Source organism: Opisthocomus hoazin, chromosome 5 (genome assembly GCF_030867145.1).
Source record: "Opisthocomus hoazin isolate bOpiHoa1 chromosome 5, bOpiHoa1.hap1, whole genome shotgun sequence".
Lineage (NCBI taxonomy): Eukaryota > Metazoa > Chordata > Aves > Opisthocomiformes > Opisthocomidae > Opisthocomus > Opisthocomus hoazin.
In genome coordinates, this window is record NC_134418.1 from 54,457,381 (window position 1) to 54,472,356 (window position 14,976).

Consider the following 14,976-nt stretch of genomic DNA (forward strand, 5'->3'; position numbering starts at 1 on the left):
TCTTTATACATACACAGAGAATGTAGCAGGATCTTTCAGGCTTTTTATTAGCACTAATTTGGAAATCACAGCATGAGCAAATTTCCTGAGCTTCCAAAAACTATTATCTTACATTGAATTGGTCTGCTCTCTCCTCCTTTTTAGCCAAATTCTACCTGTAGTGCTGGTTTTCAGATTCAGGGCCCTTACGTAAATTCATTGATAAAGAGGATTGCTTTGATCGAACTTTGGTAATGTCCAAGTGCTTATACAAAGACAATAGTATTGAATTCAATGAATAATGATCAGCTGAGTCACCACTTTCCACAGCACGCTGTAGCACAGGGGTGCCCCTGAGCTTCCCCAGGCAGTCACTGCACTGCCAACCCACGTGCAGGGCTGAGGATGCTGCCAGTGCTTCTGAGTCAACCAGATGGCCAAGTTAAATGTGTGCCAGTTGCCAGTGGTGCAGGTGTGCGGCAGGTGCCAAGGGTATATACAAACCCCCAGCCACGTGAGTTAGGGGCTGCCTTGTCAGATGCAACGACTGTTGCCATAGTCCCACTCTGATAACGCCTTGCAGTCGCCACCCAGATCCCTTGCAGTTCCTTTTGTAAGCACCATCAGGCTGTCTTTGACTGCCCAACCACTGCAATATGTTCAGTTTCTCCATGTGAAGGAGGGAGATCAGTAAAATATTTACAAAATGTAGAAAACAGAAAGAAAGCAACTGCAGCAGACTAGTTAAGTTTTTGCTAGATAGGAAAATACTGTCCCTTAAGTCACATTAAAATCTTGATGGCAACTTCCATGGCACTGTGAACTTGAACTAGTATCCATTTTTAGTAATACAGCCTAGCACAAGTGGCAATATTTCAGGCTAATCCACCTTATGCTCTTGCCCCATCAGAATCTAGGCTCGTTACACCTTGACCACCTCTGTCAGATTTTCCAGAATATCCTTCTCCTGTAAAGTAGATATGATATTATGACCCAAAGAGTTGTTGCAGTGAGGTTTTGAGTCAGATGCTCTGCATGGGATTGACTGTCTCGCATCTTCCACTTAAAAGGGAAATAGTTTTCGAGCACTTCGTGTCCAATGTAGACCAGGATTGAGTTCATTCCTGAAAGTAAGCACAGGTCATACCATCTGAAAGAGCAGGTAGGAGCTTGCTTCAGAGTAAGCAGGCAGAGGCATGCCAGGCTTATGGAACAGAGTGGCACCGAGACAACAGCAGCTAATCACAACAGCTAATGTTGCTTTCCCCAGAGATGCTGTACACATGTGTTTTCAAATACAGTCTGAGGGGTTCTCTCCCCCCCAACATTTGTTGAAAAGAAAGGCAGACAACCCATATGCTAAATTGAAAAAACAACCAAATCAGTATCCTGCAATTTTACTGATGAGGAGAATAATCACAGTTACTGTTTTCAGGGTGGCCAAGCGCCAACGTATTTGGTCAGCGCTACTGCCTTTACAAACAAAAAGCTGACTGCCCTTCAAAGCTCTATGATTTCTGGTAGGAGATATGATACTATGCTCTCACCCTACCCATCTTCCTGTCCAGACACCAGACACCAAAGCTGCTGAAAGGTTCCCTCTGCTGTGGGTTTGCATTCTGTACTCAGATATTTGTCAAGAGCCCAGCGTGGTTAAAACCGCAGTGGGATGCTTTGGGAGACAGGCTCATCTAAAAACACAGAGACAGAACCTACGCAGCTGCCCAGGGGATTTTGTTGTCCACATCTTCAGAAGTGGTATTACTCTGTCGACAGGCCTTTGAGTTTCCCCATTAGGTTACCCAAGTCTCAGCAGTCTTTTCCAAAACTAGCTATGAAGAACCAGCTGTGGTGTTTTGCTTGGTAATAGGCAGCTGTTCTCCGGGACCTTGAGACCAAACTGAGAACAGTCATTGGGCAATAGCAGCTTCCAGCCCATTTAAAGACTTGATGGTCCCTTTCTCCTAAATATCTGGTCTTGAGTGTCCCAGTTCTGCGCAAAGATTCACCTCAAGTTAATCATCCTAGCATCCTCTGGGTTACCTCACTGTAAAGCCCAACTCTTTTAAAAAGGGAAGCACAGAAAACATAAAAGGATAGTATCAGTGCAAAAAGAATTCGAAGGAATACGTTACCTGCCATGGTTTACTGACCTGGGTAGAAAAATGGAGCACCTGACCACAGTCTCTTGACATCCACAAGGTAATATATCAGCAGTAAGAGGATGAAGGCAAAGCAGCTCATGGTTGTCACATATGATATTGACCTACGCCCATTTTCAGTAGAAAGATTATTTAGAGAAGTATGTGATTCAGACAAATCTCAATATAAGCAAGGCAAAACATTCTCCAAGGTAAAATAGTGCTTTAACAAAATCATACTAAAAGCTGTATCTCTTTGCTTACCATAAGTTCTTGTTTATGGGAATAAACCCTTCTTCTTTAGAACATTTTGTCAAGATAGCAGAAATAATTCCCTGCAACAGAAAGTTGCTGAAGTTCACATAACCACTGCAACATGTTTCAAAAATACTAAGTTTGCGTTGCGTAAAAATACACATCTATTAAAGAGCAACATAACTGACTTACCATTACTATGCTCCATATGATGAACCGACTCATAATTTGTTTGTACTGGTCTTTGTAGAACAAGATAATTTTTCCTGCCTAATATAAAAAGAATACAAAAAATGAATTAATGCCCATAAATGTAACTACATGTCAAGAGCCAGATGTATTTGCCACCGGCTCCCTGTGCTAAGACAGAGAACATGAGCAGAGTTTGTATCAACTAAATGCCTGAAAGGCTCAGAATGGGAACTTTGTGCAAAGAATGGACACAGATGGGGAAAATATGTAAATACAACCCACTCAGCAATACAGGTGCACCTTTTCTCCCTTCCCTACCACTTTAACACTGAGGAAGGGGACAAGCAACTTTGTTAGGTTAACACAATGTGACTCGAGCTCCGTCTCCCTCAGCAAGGACTGCACAAAGGAACAAGGTTACATGGACTCCCCAGCCAGCCCCAACAGCTTCTCAACAGGGCCACGTCGCACCCTGGCCTGCTTGGAGCACACGCTCCTTTTCACCCACCACTAAGAAATGTGTCCTAATGACTCATTCCTCAGTGTCACCCTTCTGTTCCAAGTTCCGCCCCCAGAGATTCCCAGTCAATTTTTACCCAGTGCTACATGCAGTAACATTCCTTTCCCAGCACAAGAATTTCAGTTTGGCTAACAGCTGCTGCAGACAGGAAAGCCAGCAATGACCAACTAGAACTGCATCAAAAAGCATCATGAAACCCTATTTTAAACATGGTGGTGAGCTGTGAGCTTTCAATGTTGGTAACACTAATGTGAACCCCTGCCTCCCTCATGTTTGGGAAGGTGAGGACCCCCACAGCACCTATGCAAGACAGCTAACACTACATGTCAAGCGGAAAATTAGCAACGGGGAACATGTACAGCTGCAACCTTTAAAACTGTATGTTTAAAATGAAGCTGTGAAGTCTATGCATCTCTTGGCCCTATTTTCCAACATGCAGAGCCAGCCCAAACTTAAAACAAGCAAAAGAAGTTTCTGGTTGGATATTTTGCAAACTTCCTCTGTCCATCCCTTATAAAAACTGAGAAAAAGTCTTGATTTATGTAATGCAAGCTACTGCCAGGTTAGATTCCACTGCTCTGACACTCATCTCAGGATAAGTCAACCTAAAAGCATTGCTCTGGAAAAGGTTTTGTTAGAACCAGTCTCAGCCTTAAATAAAGAAACCAAGTTCCCTCCCCACTTCCAAGATTCCTCCAAATCTTCCCATTATAGCACACATCCAGAAAGAAAAGAGGTACCTGCAGTCCCAGAAATGCCATAAAAATTGTATTTATGGTCCCCAAGATCCCTTCAGGATCATACGGCATCGTTGTTTGGTAAATCACCTTAGAGAGAAAACACTTGTTACAGGGCACCTGAGCAACCAGTCTGCTCTCTCTTCCCTCCCCCTGCATGTATCCTTCCCAGGCCCTTCCCGACAGCTGGCCTGTGTTCAGTGCTCGCCTGCGGCTTCATACTGCAACCCAAGAGCTACTTACACTTGAAGAGGGATGCTGATATATATGCTTTTCTCCAAGCAGCAAACGATCAATGTAACCAGCCGCTCCTCCAGTGCAGTTGGGATAGTTTCCAAAGTCTCCAATGCCCCCAGGACCAAGATAGCCCCTAGACCAGAAGCAAACAGGTTATGGCACCAAGTGTTGGTACATTCCACCTGAACAGCAGCTGGTCCACCGGCCCAGCACACTAAACACTTGATGTTTTCCCTGGCCAGCGGCACGCGGTGAAACACAAGTCCTACGTGACAGCTGGCTGGTGGCCATCTTGTTCTGATCATCACAATGCCATGAGCAGCCGGATCACGAGGGGACAGGCAGTATCAGGAGGCTAAAGCAATGCTTCAGTTCAGACCTGGCTACCCAGCCAGCTGCTCCACCTGCTCTGCAGGTGCTGACCCTTTAAAGGGGCAAAGACAGAGACAGGGATGACATTGCGATGATCATATATCGCTGTACACAGTTCTCAGGGAGATTTTAATCCTCTTCTTCAGACAGAAAGGAACAATGATGTTGCTTTTATAACACCTGGTACTTTAGTACCAGACAGTTTTTTCACATGATGAACACTTCCCTTAAGCCTGCTGGCCTAAAAGCTCTCCTCTTCACTCTTTTCCTATGGCTAATAAATGTATTTTCCACTCAGTAGAAGAAAAACAATCATCTGATGCCCCACAGAAAGTAGTCTGAGTGCACAGTCTTACCTGGGACAACCCGGCACTGGTAACAAAAAGGTGAGACAGAGCCAAATCACTTCTAACATCAGAATGAAAATCCACTGTGGCCAGTAGGGGAGAATATCCTGCAGAGCAGGACATGGCGTCTCCTGCATGAGAGGGAGGGAGGAGGGTATTAGCTGGCAAGTAAAAACCATGCCCTCAGGGTATCCTGTACTTCCTGGCAGGCAGTCCCCCAGATACAAGAAGGAGCTGTTGTCATGACAAAACCGGGTTCTACCAATAGACTTTTCATCTTCACAAACATTTTCCAGACACTTAAGTTACTTGGGGGAGGGGTAGAAGCAAGCCAAAACAAAAGCCCACAATGTTTTTTAGCTTGGAAAATGTCAAAAGGAATTTTGATTCATGAGTACAACAAAAGCCTTTTGGGAAAACTGACTCCAGAAAGGCTGGAAAGCATTATTACTTTCCCCTGCTGTGAAAAAACACTGCCAAAATTCACCGGACAAAACACAGGCCATGGGTCTCAGCACAGAGATGCCTGTCCCTGAGGTCCCTTGGCAGTGTAAAGTCACCAAAAGTGGCTGGGAATGCCTGCTTCCAAGCACCATCTGAGTGGATCAGTGAAATCCTCAAATACAGCAAAGCTAGATGTGATAAAACGCAGACTGGGACACTGAAAGGTACATTCTCCCCCAAAATTTTTGCCAGGTCACACTACACTACACATCAGGTAAGATGCTACATGTTTTCTCATCATTTCTCATGTGTTCTTTGTGCCCAAACAAGAGCAAAAGCTCCCAAACCCTACTCCAGTATCACTTGTCATCTCCCCACATAACTCACCAAGATCCCACTCTCAACCCCCGCTCTTGTAAACAGGAGTTCAAGAGCAGCAACCACCAGGTATGTGAATCCCAGCCTCTGGAGCACCCCAGGAATACGCAGATTATCCCAGGACACTGGAAAACACGCAAGCAATGTGGAAGAGGAGCAGACATAGGCTCTTTCGTAAATATAAAAGCTACCCTTCTCCAGGGAGAGCTGAGACCCGCTGCACCTGCAGGTACAAGGACACCTCTAATCTGCCAGTCCACTTTCTGGAAATCATAACCCTGAGAAAGTCACCACTAAGACGATAAACAGCGGTTGGCACAGGGGTCAAACACAGAGAATTGCATCAGTGCAGAGCTGAACAGCACTCTACAGGATACCATCAAACCGCCCCTATGCAACTGGTCAGTACAGAAGGCCGACACTGTTTTCTCAACAGCCCAACGAAGGAGGCAGGACCAACAGTTGCAGAAATACAAGGAAGAGAGCAAGCTCCGCTCACATGGTCCAAGGCAGTAATTGGGATTCACAACTATGATTCCCAGCAAGATTAGCAGAAAACTCCTCCAGAGGATTTTCCCGAGCACCTTCTGCTTGGAACTTCCCCACCTCAGCATGGAGCTCATTGACAACGATATCGATGTCCCCATGATGAAGACAAACCTGGAGAACAGAGCAGATGGGAAATGGAGCTGACAGATGTCTCATCACACATGTGAGTGACAGCAAACACTAAAGCTAAGAGTAGCCTGCATTGCCCCAACAGAAATGCATGTATTGAGTGAAATTGGACAACTTTACTTCCTTTGATTGCTAGGAATTCCCAGACAACTGAGCTTGTACTATGGGACCCTTCCACCTCTTTCAGTGGTCATTTGAGGCAATAAAGTTCAGGAAGTAACTGCATTCTGGTCTTTCTGCAGCAATATATACCACCAAAAAAATTCCATTACCCAAAATTAAATTAGCGTCTTTAGAGCAGTAAAATACAAGCTGCAAATCTATGATTCATATTCAGAACTGACCCGCTCCTCCCCTCTAGATTAGGTTCACAGTCCAAGTCCAGCTCTCATCTCCAGGAGTAACCACAACTGGTGTGTATTTTAGAGAAACATGCTAGGGGCAGATGGGATAGTTGCTTCCCCATAAGACTAGAGAGATTATAGGTTATAGAGAGATTAGCTTAATTCAACATTCCTTTGGCTAATTTTACCTCTGGATACACATCAGTCCAGCTTTGAATCCTGCCATACTGACCGCCTTCAACACGTCAGCTTGGCAATTAGCTCCTCAAGGATACTGCACTTCCACTGGTAGGGTAACCCTGGGCCTCCCACTGACGTTGTGTAGGTGGAGGAAGGAGGATGTGGGCAGCCGAACGCAGTTAGCTCTTCTACTGATTCATAAGGATGGTGCTGTTATCTGGAGGGGCAGATTCCTACCAACCGAATAACACAAATTCACCTCTCCAAAAACATCGAGGCAAGGTGCGCACAATGTTCTCCTTGCAACCCTTAATATATAGAACCACTTGACACAAGAACTATTCTTCAGGAAGACTTACCATGGAAACACCAGGTCTGCCACTGTTAATCCTACAGAGAAACACGAAGAAACACATTATTTACCTCAAACCCTCCCTAAATTTTAACAACATTATTGCTGAGTTTCCAGAGGAGTTGCAGGCTGTTTGCAATTATTTGATGCCCCAAAATCTAAAACACGTTATAAAGAAAACATACAAAGAGCTAATCATCTCACTTCACTGCTTTCACCATTCTCCAAAAACAAAGTCCGAACTGATCGCTGTGTCTTGGGAAAGATTTCAGGGGTGGGATCCTTGCTGTTCTCCACTAGGGCAGCACAATGCCCAACCCCTTCCCCATCAGCTTGTCAATCAAAGCATTATGTTCGTACAGCATCGAGCACCATCAGCTTGACTGTGGTCACAGAACAACACAGGAAAGTTAAACACATGAATCTCTGTCAAAAATGAAAAGGTTACACACAGATTGTGATCTGAAACTACGCCGTCACTGTGTGATGAGCAGGACTGTACGCTGCTCTGCCCATTAACCTAAGAGGCCAGATACCCTGCTGAGGCAGACTGGCACAGCATCCCAGCCTTCAGCTGAGCATCAGCTCGCTGCAGCAGCTGCAATGCTAACCATGTCTAGATGCTGCCGCAGTTAAAACGTAGATTAACTGTCTCAATTGTACTTTACCATTCCAACTCTCATGTTTGAAGAACCAGTATTTTCCTCCTCCATAGTTAACAAACACCATAATTATAAGAGAGAGCCTAAAAAGACAACAAAAGCACACACAAAGTATCACATGTCGATGAAATACATAGATATGAACACACAGTTAATGTTTACCCCCATTAGGACATTTCTAACTGTGAGATCTGGCTTATTTTATTTTTAAAGCAAGATTATGTACAAGGTTTCCAGCTTTGCCAAACGGGAAGCAGCGTTTCAAAGATCATGGGTGGCGGTGAACCAAAGTAAGCTCCTTCACATAGCGTTTTCGCACTGAACATATGTTGTTCTTTTCCACCCTCTGCCACAACTTTAATGTTTCCTCAAACTAGATCAACTGCAAAGTGTTTTGGAAAATCCAAGATTTAAAACCTTGAGTATCTTCCAAGTAAAACAGACCCCCTTGAACCCTCCATCTGCTATGTATTTCCATACACTGTCAAACTGCCATTGGAAAAATCTCATTCCCCTTGGAAGAACTGCTTTTGAGCAAAGTCTTCTGCTCACCCTCGGAATGTGTCCAGTGAACGTAGCCGCTGCCGAGAGGCCGTGCTCCACAAACGCGGGGTGGGATCGCTGCTAACAGAGTCTGTTGTTTTCGGGGACCCGAGCTCCTTCAGGAACAAACCAGACACCAGATCGGCAAGTCAGCAGCTGCATCAGCTGCCTAGAGAACAAAGATCAGTAAACTGCAGACTTTCACATACTGTGTTTGTCTTTGTTCTCCCCATCTTCCTCTTCCTTTTGTTTCCCCACTTGCTACTTCTAACCCCTTCACGACTCCACCATATTGCAATAATATTTGCAGATGCTCCACACTCCCCCTTTGACCGGGGTGGAAACAAAATATGCAGTGAAAAAAGGCTGTGTTTGAGACTAATGAGAGCCGAATCCAGCTGAAATCAGCCACAGATTTGCTGTCACTGTGAGTGCTGCTTCACAAGAGTTGAGCAGATCCAATTGTTGACTCTCAAACAGGATCCATCCCATCCCACTGGCACCTGTCTAACACCACAGAGAGACTGTTTAGAGAGCTAAATCAGCCACTACTTTTAAATGCAGGAGTGGCTTCTTTCCAATCAAGTTCCCTAAATCACTCTGATCAGCTCCAGTAACAGCATAAAGAAGCAGACATGGCTGTAACACAGCTATGGAGACGCACAACTACAAGAACAGCTGCAGAGCTCTGCTCCCAAGTCTTTTGATTCTAGACAGGTTTGGACCTCCTAGATGTGAAGCCCAGACTGTGATGATCTGTCTATTTGTACTACAAAACACATCTCACACAGTGATGCCAGGTCTAGAGCTGCCAGAGAAATGTTGACTTCAGTGTAGATCCTGCTAAAATTCCTACTGTGCTGGAAGCAGACATGAAAGCTAGCACTTCTTCCCTTCCCTTACTTCGTCTATGTCAGAAGTGGACAGTATTTTCACCAACACGTTTGCTTCAAGGGAACCAAAGAGGGCACAAAGCTGTATGTTCGAGACTTGCAAAAGCTCTATTGGGAATCCACTAAACTTGCATGGAAACCCTGTCTAGCATTCTCCATTGCCCGTCTAACTTCAATACAAGATTTGCCAAGGGGAACATGCACAAGGAGATGACTAGTAATAAACAAGTTCCCAGATGTCCAGATAATGTGTGTTCCTCAGAGGTGAAAACATTACAGAATGCAAATTAAAGACACTGTGGTCACTCACGGAATTAATCAGACGATCAGTTTCTCTGGGGTTCAGTTTCTTATAAACCCAGTTTCTGACTGGATCAATTCTGAAAATTAGTAACAGTTTAAAACACAACACAAAACAAGAAGTACTTTATAGCCAATTTCATCTTAATATCAACGATTCAGCAGCATAAATCAAAAGTTGCGGCAGTCTCTATTTCTGTTTTCCCAGCTCACATACGCAATACTGAGATTCAGCCAGTACCTGGGACCTCAGTTAAGTCCAGCTCTGTAAGTACACTGCCACAAGCTCAGGTTCAGGGGCTTTATTCTTGGGTCGTTTACAGGCAGGGACGACTCACGTCATTCAGTACACAAGATGGAAGGCTCCATACGCTACACACACTGATGTCCCACTGACTTGTATTGCCAGTTCAGGGCTAGACCCAGGAACAAGTCACAGGAGGGTAAGGCAGGGTGTGTGCAAGCTTACAGTGGACACCCGCAGCTCTGCAGTAACCGCTCTACGTACAAGCTAACGAGGCTGCAAGATATCCCTCAAGGGAAATCCTATCACTCTGTATTTATTATCATATGGACAGCTACCACAGCTGAACTTGTACACGTCAACCTGATAACAGGATCTGATCTGCAAGCAGGGCTACTGTGGGACTGCTTACACTACCACATTACTGCGTGTGTTTTGAAACTGGCAGCCCCACTTCACGTGTAAGAAGGTATTACAATACTGTTCACTTACTTCATAAAAAGGCGTCCAACAATCAGGATAGCAAGGATCCCCGTGTAAACCAGGAAAGCAAAGAGAATAGCTACATGAAAGGGAGAAGAACACAACTCTATAAATGATCTAACAAAACCATTCAGCAGCCTGGGCTTGGCCAAGTGTGGCACAAACATGACAAAAAACCCAGCCCACCAATCATCACATCACCTTCTCCATGCAATACATATCTCCAGCATCAGTCCCAGAGGAAAAAAAGAAAAAAACAACAAACCACAACAAAACCCCAAAACAACCCAAAACAAAAGCAGGATAGTTTCAAAGTGCAGCTCAGGGACTGCACAACTCGGCATAAAAAAGGCAAAATAAAACTGCACTGCATCACAAGGCAATGGTCAGAAAAGAGCTGATGTGCTATACATTCTGAAGAAGAAACTAGAGATTTAGAAACAGCCTCAACACAAAGAAGACAGGGGAGAGGGTAACACACCAAGTTTGCAAGCATGCAGATTTTTTTTCACAGCTGGAAGACTGGAAGGACTGAAGAATAACCTAATATAAAGGAAAAGAATGGAAGAGACGTAGATGAGAGTTTGAAACAGGAAAGGAGATGAACGAAAAAGCAAGACGTGAGGTTTAAAACTAAAAGCACAACAACAAACAAAAGTTTAAACACTGTATGAATTGTTTCCCATTTTGTGAGAAGAAAGATAGAGGCAAGAAGAGGGATTCTGTGCACATACATAAACATGCAGGGGAACAGGAACTAACTACAAAAATATCTCCCTCTGGACACATACCCACTTATTTTTCTAAGCTAATCCCTGCTGCAAAAAGGTTGTGGTCACACAGCATATCATGTGAAGAGGCCTGATCCTGGTCAGGGCCTCAAGACGAACATATAAATCGTAAAGAGGTAAGATCCTGAGAGAGGAGCAAGCCCATGACACATCTTCAGCACAGCATAACTGGCTGCACAGGCTTTTTAGCAAGTTGGTTCTGCTGGGAGACATGCAGGTTGTAGAATGAAAGGGGAAAACAGAGCATTACATACGGAGGTAGCTGTTGATAGGGCCTTCATTGATGACTAGGTCACAAGAAACACTTTTGGTTCTTGTACTTAGGGTCTTTACCACAAGGGAATAATTGCCAAACTCTCCAAAATGATACTGAATCCTGCAAAGGATAAAGGAAATGAAACTTGCTGAGCCATCACTGCGAAGTTCAGGCACCACGGCAGCATTTGGGGGGCTGTAAGCCTGAATGCTTGCAGGAAAGGCAAGCTGAAAACTCGGCCTAACAGCATGATCTAGCGACGAGGTGCCTGGCTCTGCCTTTGGCAAACATTACCCTCCCCTAGCCCAGCACAGATGCTTTACCACACATGCACTGCCTACCACATCACCTGTCTTCTCGAACTACAGACTCTCCGCCAGAGAAACCAGGTGCTTGCACATACTGGCTCAGTGCACACCATTTCAGCTCCTGCTTGTGCCTAGACCCTTCCAGCACAGTTCTGATGCACACCACAGCTACAGCAGTGGAGGAAGGGCTGAGCTCCAGGTCCAAGCAGCCAGGAAAAAGCAGGTGATGAGCAGGCAACAAATAGGCACATGGCTTCAGGTAAAAAACCCCTAAATACAGGACAGAGCTACCCAGGTGTTCTCCAGGGCTGGGCCACCTACTTGCAGAGCTCCCCGTCACCCACAGAGCCGTTGAGCAAAAGGGTGAGCGGATGCTGGGTATCGACCGCGACTGCCGCCATGCCCGGTGTTCTCGGGCTCCCGTTGCTCGGCGGGACGAACGCCAGGAACTGATACAAGCACTGTGGAAGAAGAGCGGGAGGGGAGCTCGTCAGTCCCAAAGCGGAGGGAAGGCGGCCCTGCCTCGCACAGCGGCCAAGCCAAGGGCAGCTGCCCAGGGGCCGGAGCGGCCCCCGCGGCGGGGCTTCCCGGCGCGCCGCCGGAAGGTTACACTGACGCGAAGCCAGCCAGCGAAGCCACGGGGAGACGCCAGCGAGGCCCAGCAGTCCCGCCGAGGCCCGGGGCCGGGCTGCCACAAGCAGAGGCCGTGGGGTGACACCGACACTGCACGACCCCTCCGCGGGGCCCTCCGCTCACCTGGTGGCAGGCGCCCGAGAGGGCGGCCAGGCGGAGGCCCGGCACCGGCAGCTCGTTGCGGACGAGCAGCAGGGCCTGGTCCATCCGCCCCGGGGGGGGCCGCCCCGCCGCCTCCCCCCTGCGGGGCCCGGCCGCGGGCCCGCTCCCCTCCGGCGGGCTCTCCCCGTGCGGCTGCGTGAGGCCGGGCGCCATCAGCAGGGCGCCCAGCGCCGCCGCCGCCGCCGCCACCAGCCCCGCCGCCGCCGCCATGTCGCTGCTCTCCGCCCTGGGGCGGCGCCGCCACCGCCCTGCGCGGCCGCGGCGGGGCCGGGAGGTGCCGTCCGTCCCTTCCCCCGCCCCGCTCGGGAAGGCGGGAGGACGGACAGCGCGCGGAGCTGCCCTGAGCGTCCGCCGCTGCCACGCGCGGCCTGTCCCGTCGGCTGCGGGCTCGGGGCGGCGGCGGGGCCTGCCATGTTAGAGCCCCACAGACGCTTACCCCCGGGCTGGGGAGAGGGTCCTGCTTAGCCTCCGTCTGTCACGGAGAGCGCAGAAGGCGCGGCCATGGAGAAGAAACCGTACCTCGTTAGGAGGGAGCTTCCTCCCAGGGAGGTGTCGTCCCTCTCGCTGGCCTTACTGCTCGCAGCCGTCCTGCTCCTTAATGCCCTCCTCTACCTGTACCTCAACAAGTTCTACACCTCTTCGGGACACGCCGAAATGGACCCCGGCCTCTGCCCTTTCGGGCACTTCAAACTGGGAACAGTGAAGAATTGTTCCCCGTGGCTCTCCTGCGAAGCCATGAACAGGGAAGTCAGGAAACTCAAGTGTGTTGGTGAAGGCGCTGTCAAAAAGGTGAGTTTGGTTTTCCCTTCTTCCCTCCTGGGGAGAAGGAGCTGTGACTGTTTGCTGGCTCGTTAATGCCCATACCGCTGGTATAATTATCCCCGCAGCAGCTAATTACTGTAGACATCCAGGGGCATATGCCTGCCGCTACGGTGCACAGAACAGGTAGGAGACAGGTCAAGGGGCAATGGGCACAAACTGAGGCACAGGAAGTTCCGTCTGAACATGAGGAAGAACTTCTTGCCTCTGAGGGTGATGGAGCACTGGAACAGGCTGCCCAGGGAGGTTGTGGAGTCTCCTTCTCTGGAGATGTTCAAGACCCACCTGGACAAGGTCCTGTGCAGCCTGCTGTAGGTGGCCCTGCTTTGGCAGGAGGGTTGGACTAGATGACCCACAGAGGTCCCTTCCAACCCCGAACATTCTGTGATTCTGTGATTCTGTGAGAGTGTGACCGGAGCCCTGGGCCACCTCCCTGATGCCGAATGACGTCCAGCTGCATGAGCAAAATCACAGAGATGGGTGAAGCGCTTATGGAGTGTGGTATGATCGTGGCAGAGTAAGGCTGGCTGGTTGGGTGGTATGAAATAATTCATCTGCATTGCCTATTCCAGAGAAAATTTAGGAAATCGTGATGTAATTACAACATCAGTAAGGGCCTGCTGTGACAGGTACATGGCCCTACCTAAAGGCTTGACTCTGCCTGGTGACTGCGATTTGCAGGTCTGACTAAGCATTCACTCGGAGGTTAGCGGCAGTGGGTAGCAGTTGGTGGAAGAAGGCTCTCCACGTCTTATGTGTCTCTTGTGTGTTTTAAGGTCTTCCTGTCTGAGTGGAAGGAAAACAAAGTGGTCCTGTCACAGCTCACCAACTCCGAGCTGAAGGAGGACTTTCTCCATGGACTGAAGATGCTGAAAGCACTTCAGAGTAAGCACGTTGTCCGGCTACTTGGCTACTGTGAGCAGCAGTTCACCATCCTCACTGAGTACCACCCTCTGGGCTCCCTGAGGGGCCTGAATGAAACCCTCCACATGCCCAAGTACAAGGGCATGAACACCTGGCATCGCAGGCTGATGCTTGCTATAGACTACGTGAGTGTCATCCGGTACCTGCACAGCAGCCCTCTGGGCACCTTAGTGATGTGCGACTCAAATGACCTGGACAAGGTCCTCTCTCAGTATCTCCTAACAAGTGACTTTCATATCCTGGTGAATGATTTGGATGCTTTGCCTCTTGTAAACAGGAGTGCTGGCAGGCTGGTGAAGTGTGGTCATCGGGAGCTCCGGGGCGAGTTTGTAGCTCCTGAGCAACGCTGGCCCTATGGAGAAGAGGTGCCGTTTGAGGATGACCTCATGCCTCCCTATGACGAGAAAACAGACATCTGGAAAATCCCAGATGTCTCCAATTTTTTCTTGGGCCACGTTGAAGGAAGTGACATTGTGCGACTGCATTTGTTTGACATCCATGCAGCATGTAAGAAGAAGGACCCAGCTGAAAGGCCTTCTGCCCAAGAGGTCTTAGACACCTACAGGAAAGTTTTAACTCTGCTTGTTCGGGAGGCGGCCATGCCTGGTACCAGGGAAATGTTATAGTGAGACAAACAACATACTGAAGTTGATGTCCTTCCTATTTATTTAGCTTGCCTGAAGGGAAAAATCTCCGTCCCCAAAACTGAGAAGAAAAGAGCAACTGAAGTTGTACCTTTTGATTAAAATAAATAAATAAATCAGTGCAGTGCTGGAGCTGTGCAAACTTTCCGTTAGCATGT

The 14,976-nt window shown here is 47.8% G+C and overlaps 2 protein-coding genes across 4 annotated transcripts; one reads left to right on the forward strand and one right to left on the reverse strand.

Moving 5' to 3' along the window:
• Window positions 1–26: 26 nt before the first annotated feature.
• HGSNAT (heparan-alpha-glucosaminide N-acetyltransferase) lies at window positions 27–12,641 on the reverse strand. Of its 3 annotated transcripts, XM_075421321.1 has the most exons (17): window positions 12,393–12,641; window positions 11,958–12,097; window positions 11,327–11,448; window positions 10,291–10,360; window positions 9,565–9,634; window positions 8,371–8,477; window positions 7,825–7,901; window positions 7,164–7,194; window positions 6,102–6,262; window positions 5,612–5,727; window positions 4,790–4,911; window positions 4,068–4,194; window positions 3,828–3,914; window positions 2,568–2,645; window positions 2,385–2,455; window positions 2,133–2,245; window positions 27–1,103 (listed from the first exon to the last, which is right to left on the reverse strand). In XM_075421321.1, the coding sequence occupies exons 1-17, from the start codon at window positions 12,639–12,641 to the stop codon at window positions 922–924; spliced, it is 1,923 nt and encodes a 640-aa protein (XP_075277436.1). In that variant the 3' UTR covers window positions 27–921. The 3 variants fall into 3 exon arrangements, with proteins under 3 accessions (XP_075277436.1, XP_075277437.1, XP_075277438.1); XM_075421322.1 differs by lacking the exon at window positions 11,327–11,448 and having other exon boundaries at window positions 12,393–12,550; XM_075421323.1 differs by lacking the exons at window positions 7,825–7,901; window positions 8,371–8,477; window positions 9,565–9,634; ... (2 more) ...; window positions 11,958–12,097; window positions 12,393–12,641 and having other exon boundaries at window positions 6,813–7,763.
• A 48-nt stretch (window positions 12,642–12,689) lies between these two features.
• POMK (protein O-mannose kinase) lies at window positions 12,690–14,965 on the forward strand. Its single transcript, XM_009934289.2, has 2 exons — window positions 12,690–13,220; window positions 14,027–14,965. Exons 1-2 carry the CDS (start codon window positions 12,933–12,935, stop codon window positions 14,798–14,800), a joined length of 1,062 nt encoding a protein of 353 aa, XP_009932591.1. The 5' UTR covers window positions 12,690–12,932; the 3' UTR covers window positions 14,801–14,965.
• Window positions 14,966–14,976: the final 11 nt, after the last annotated feature.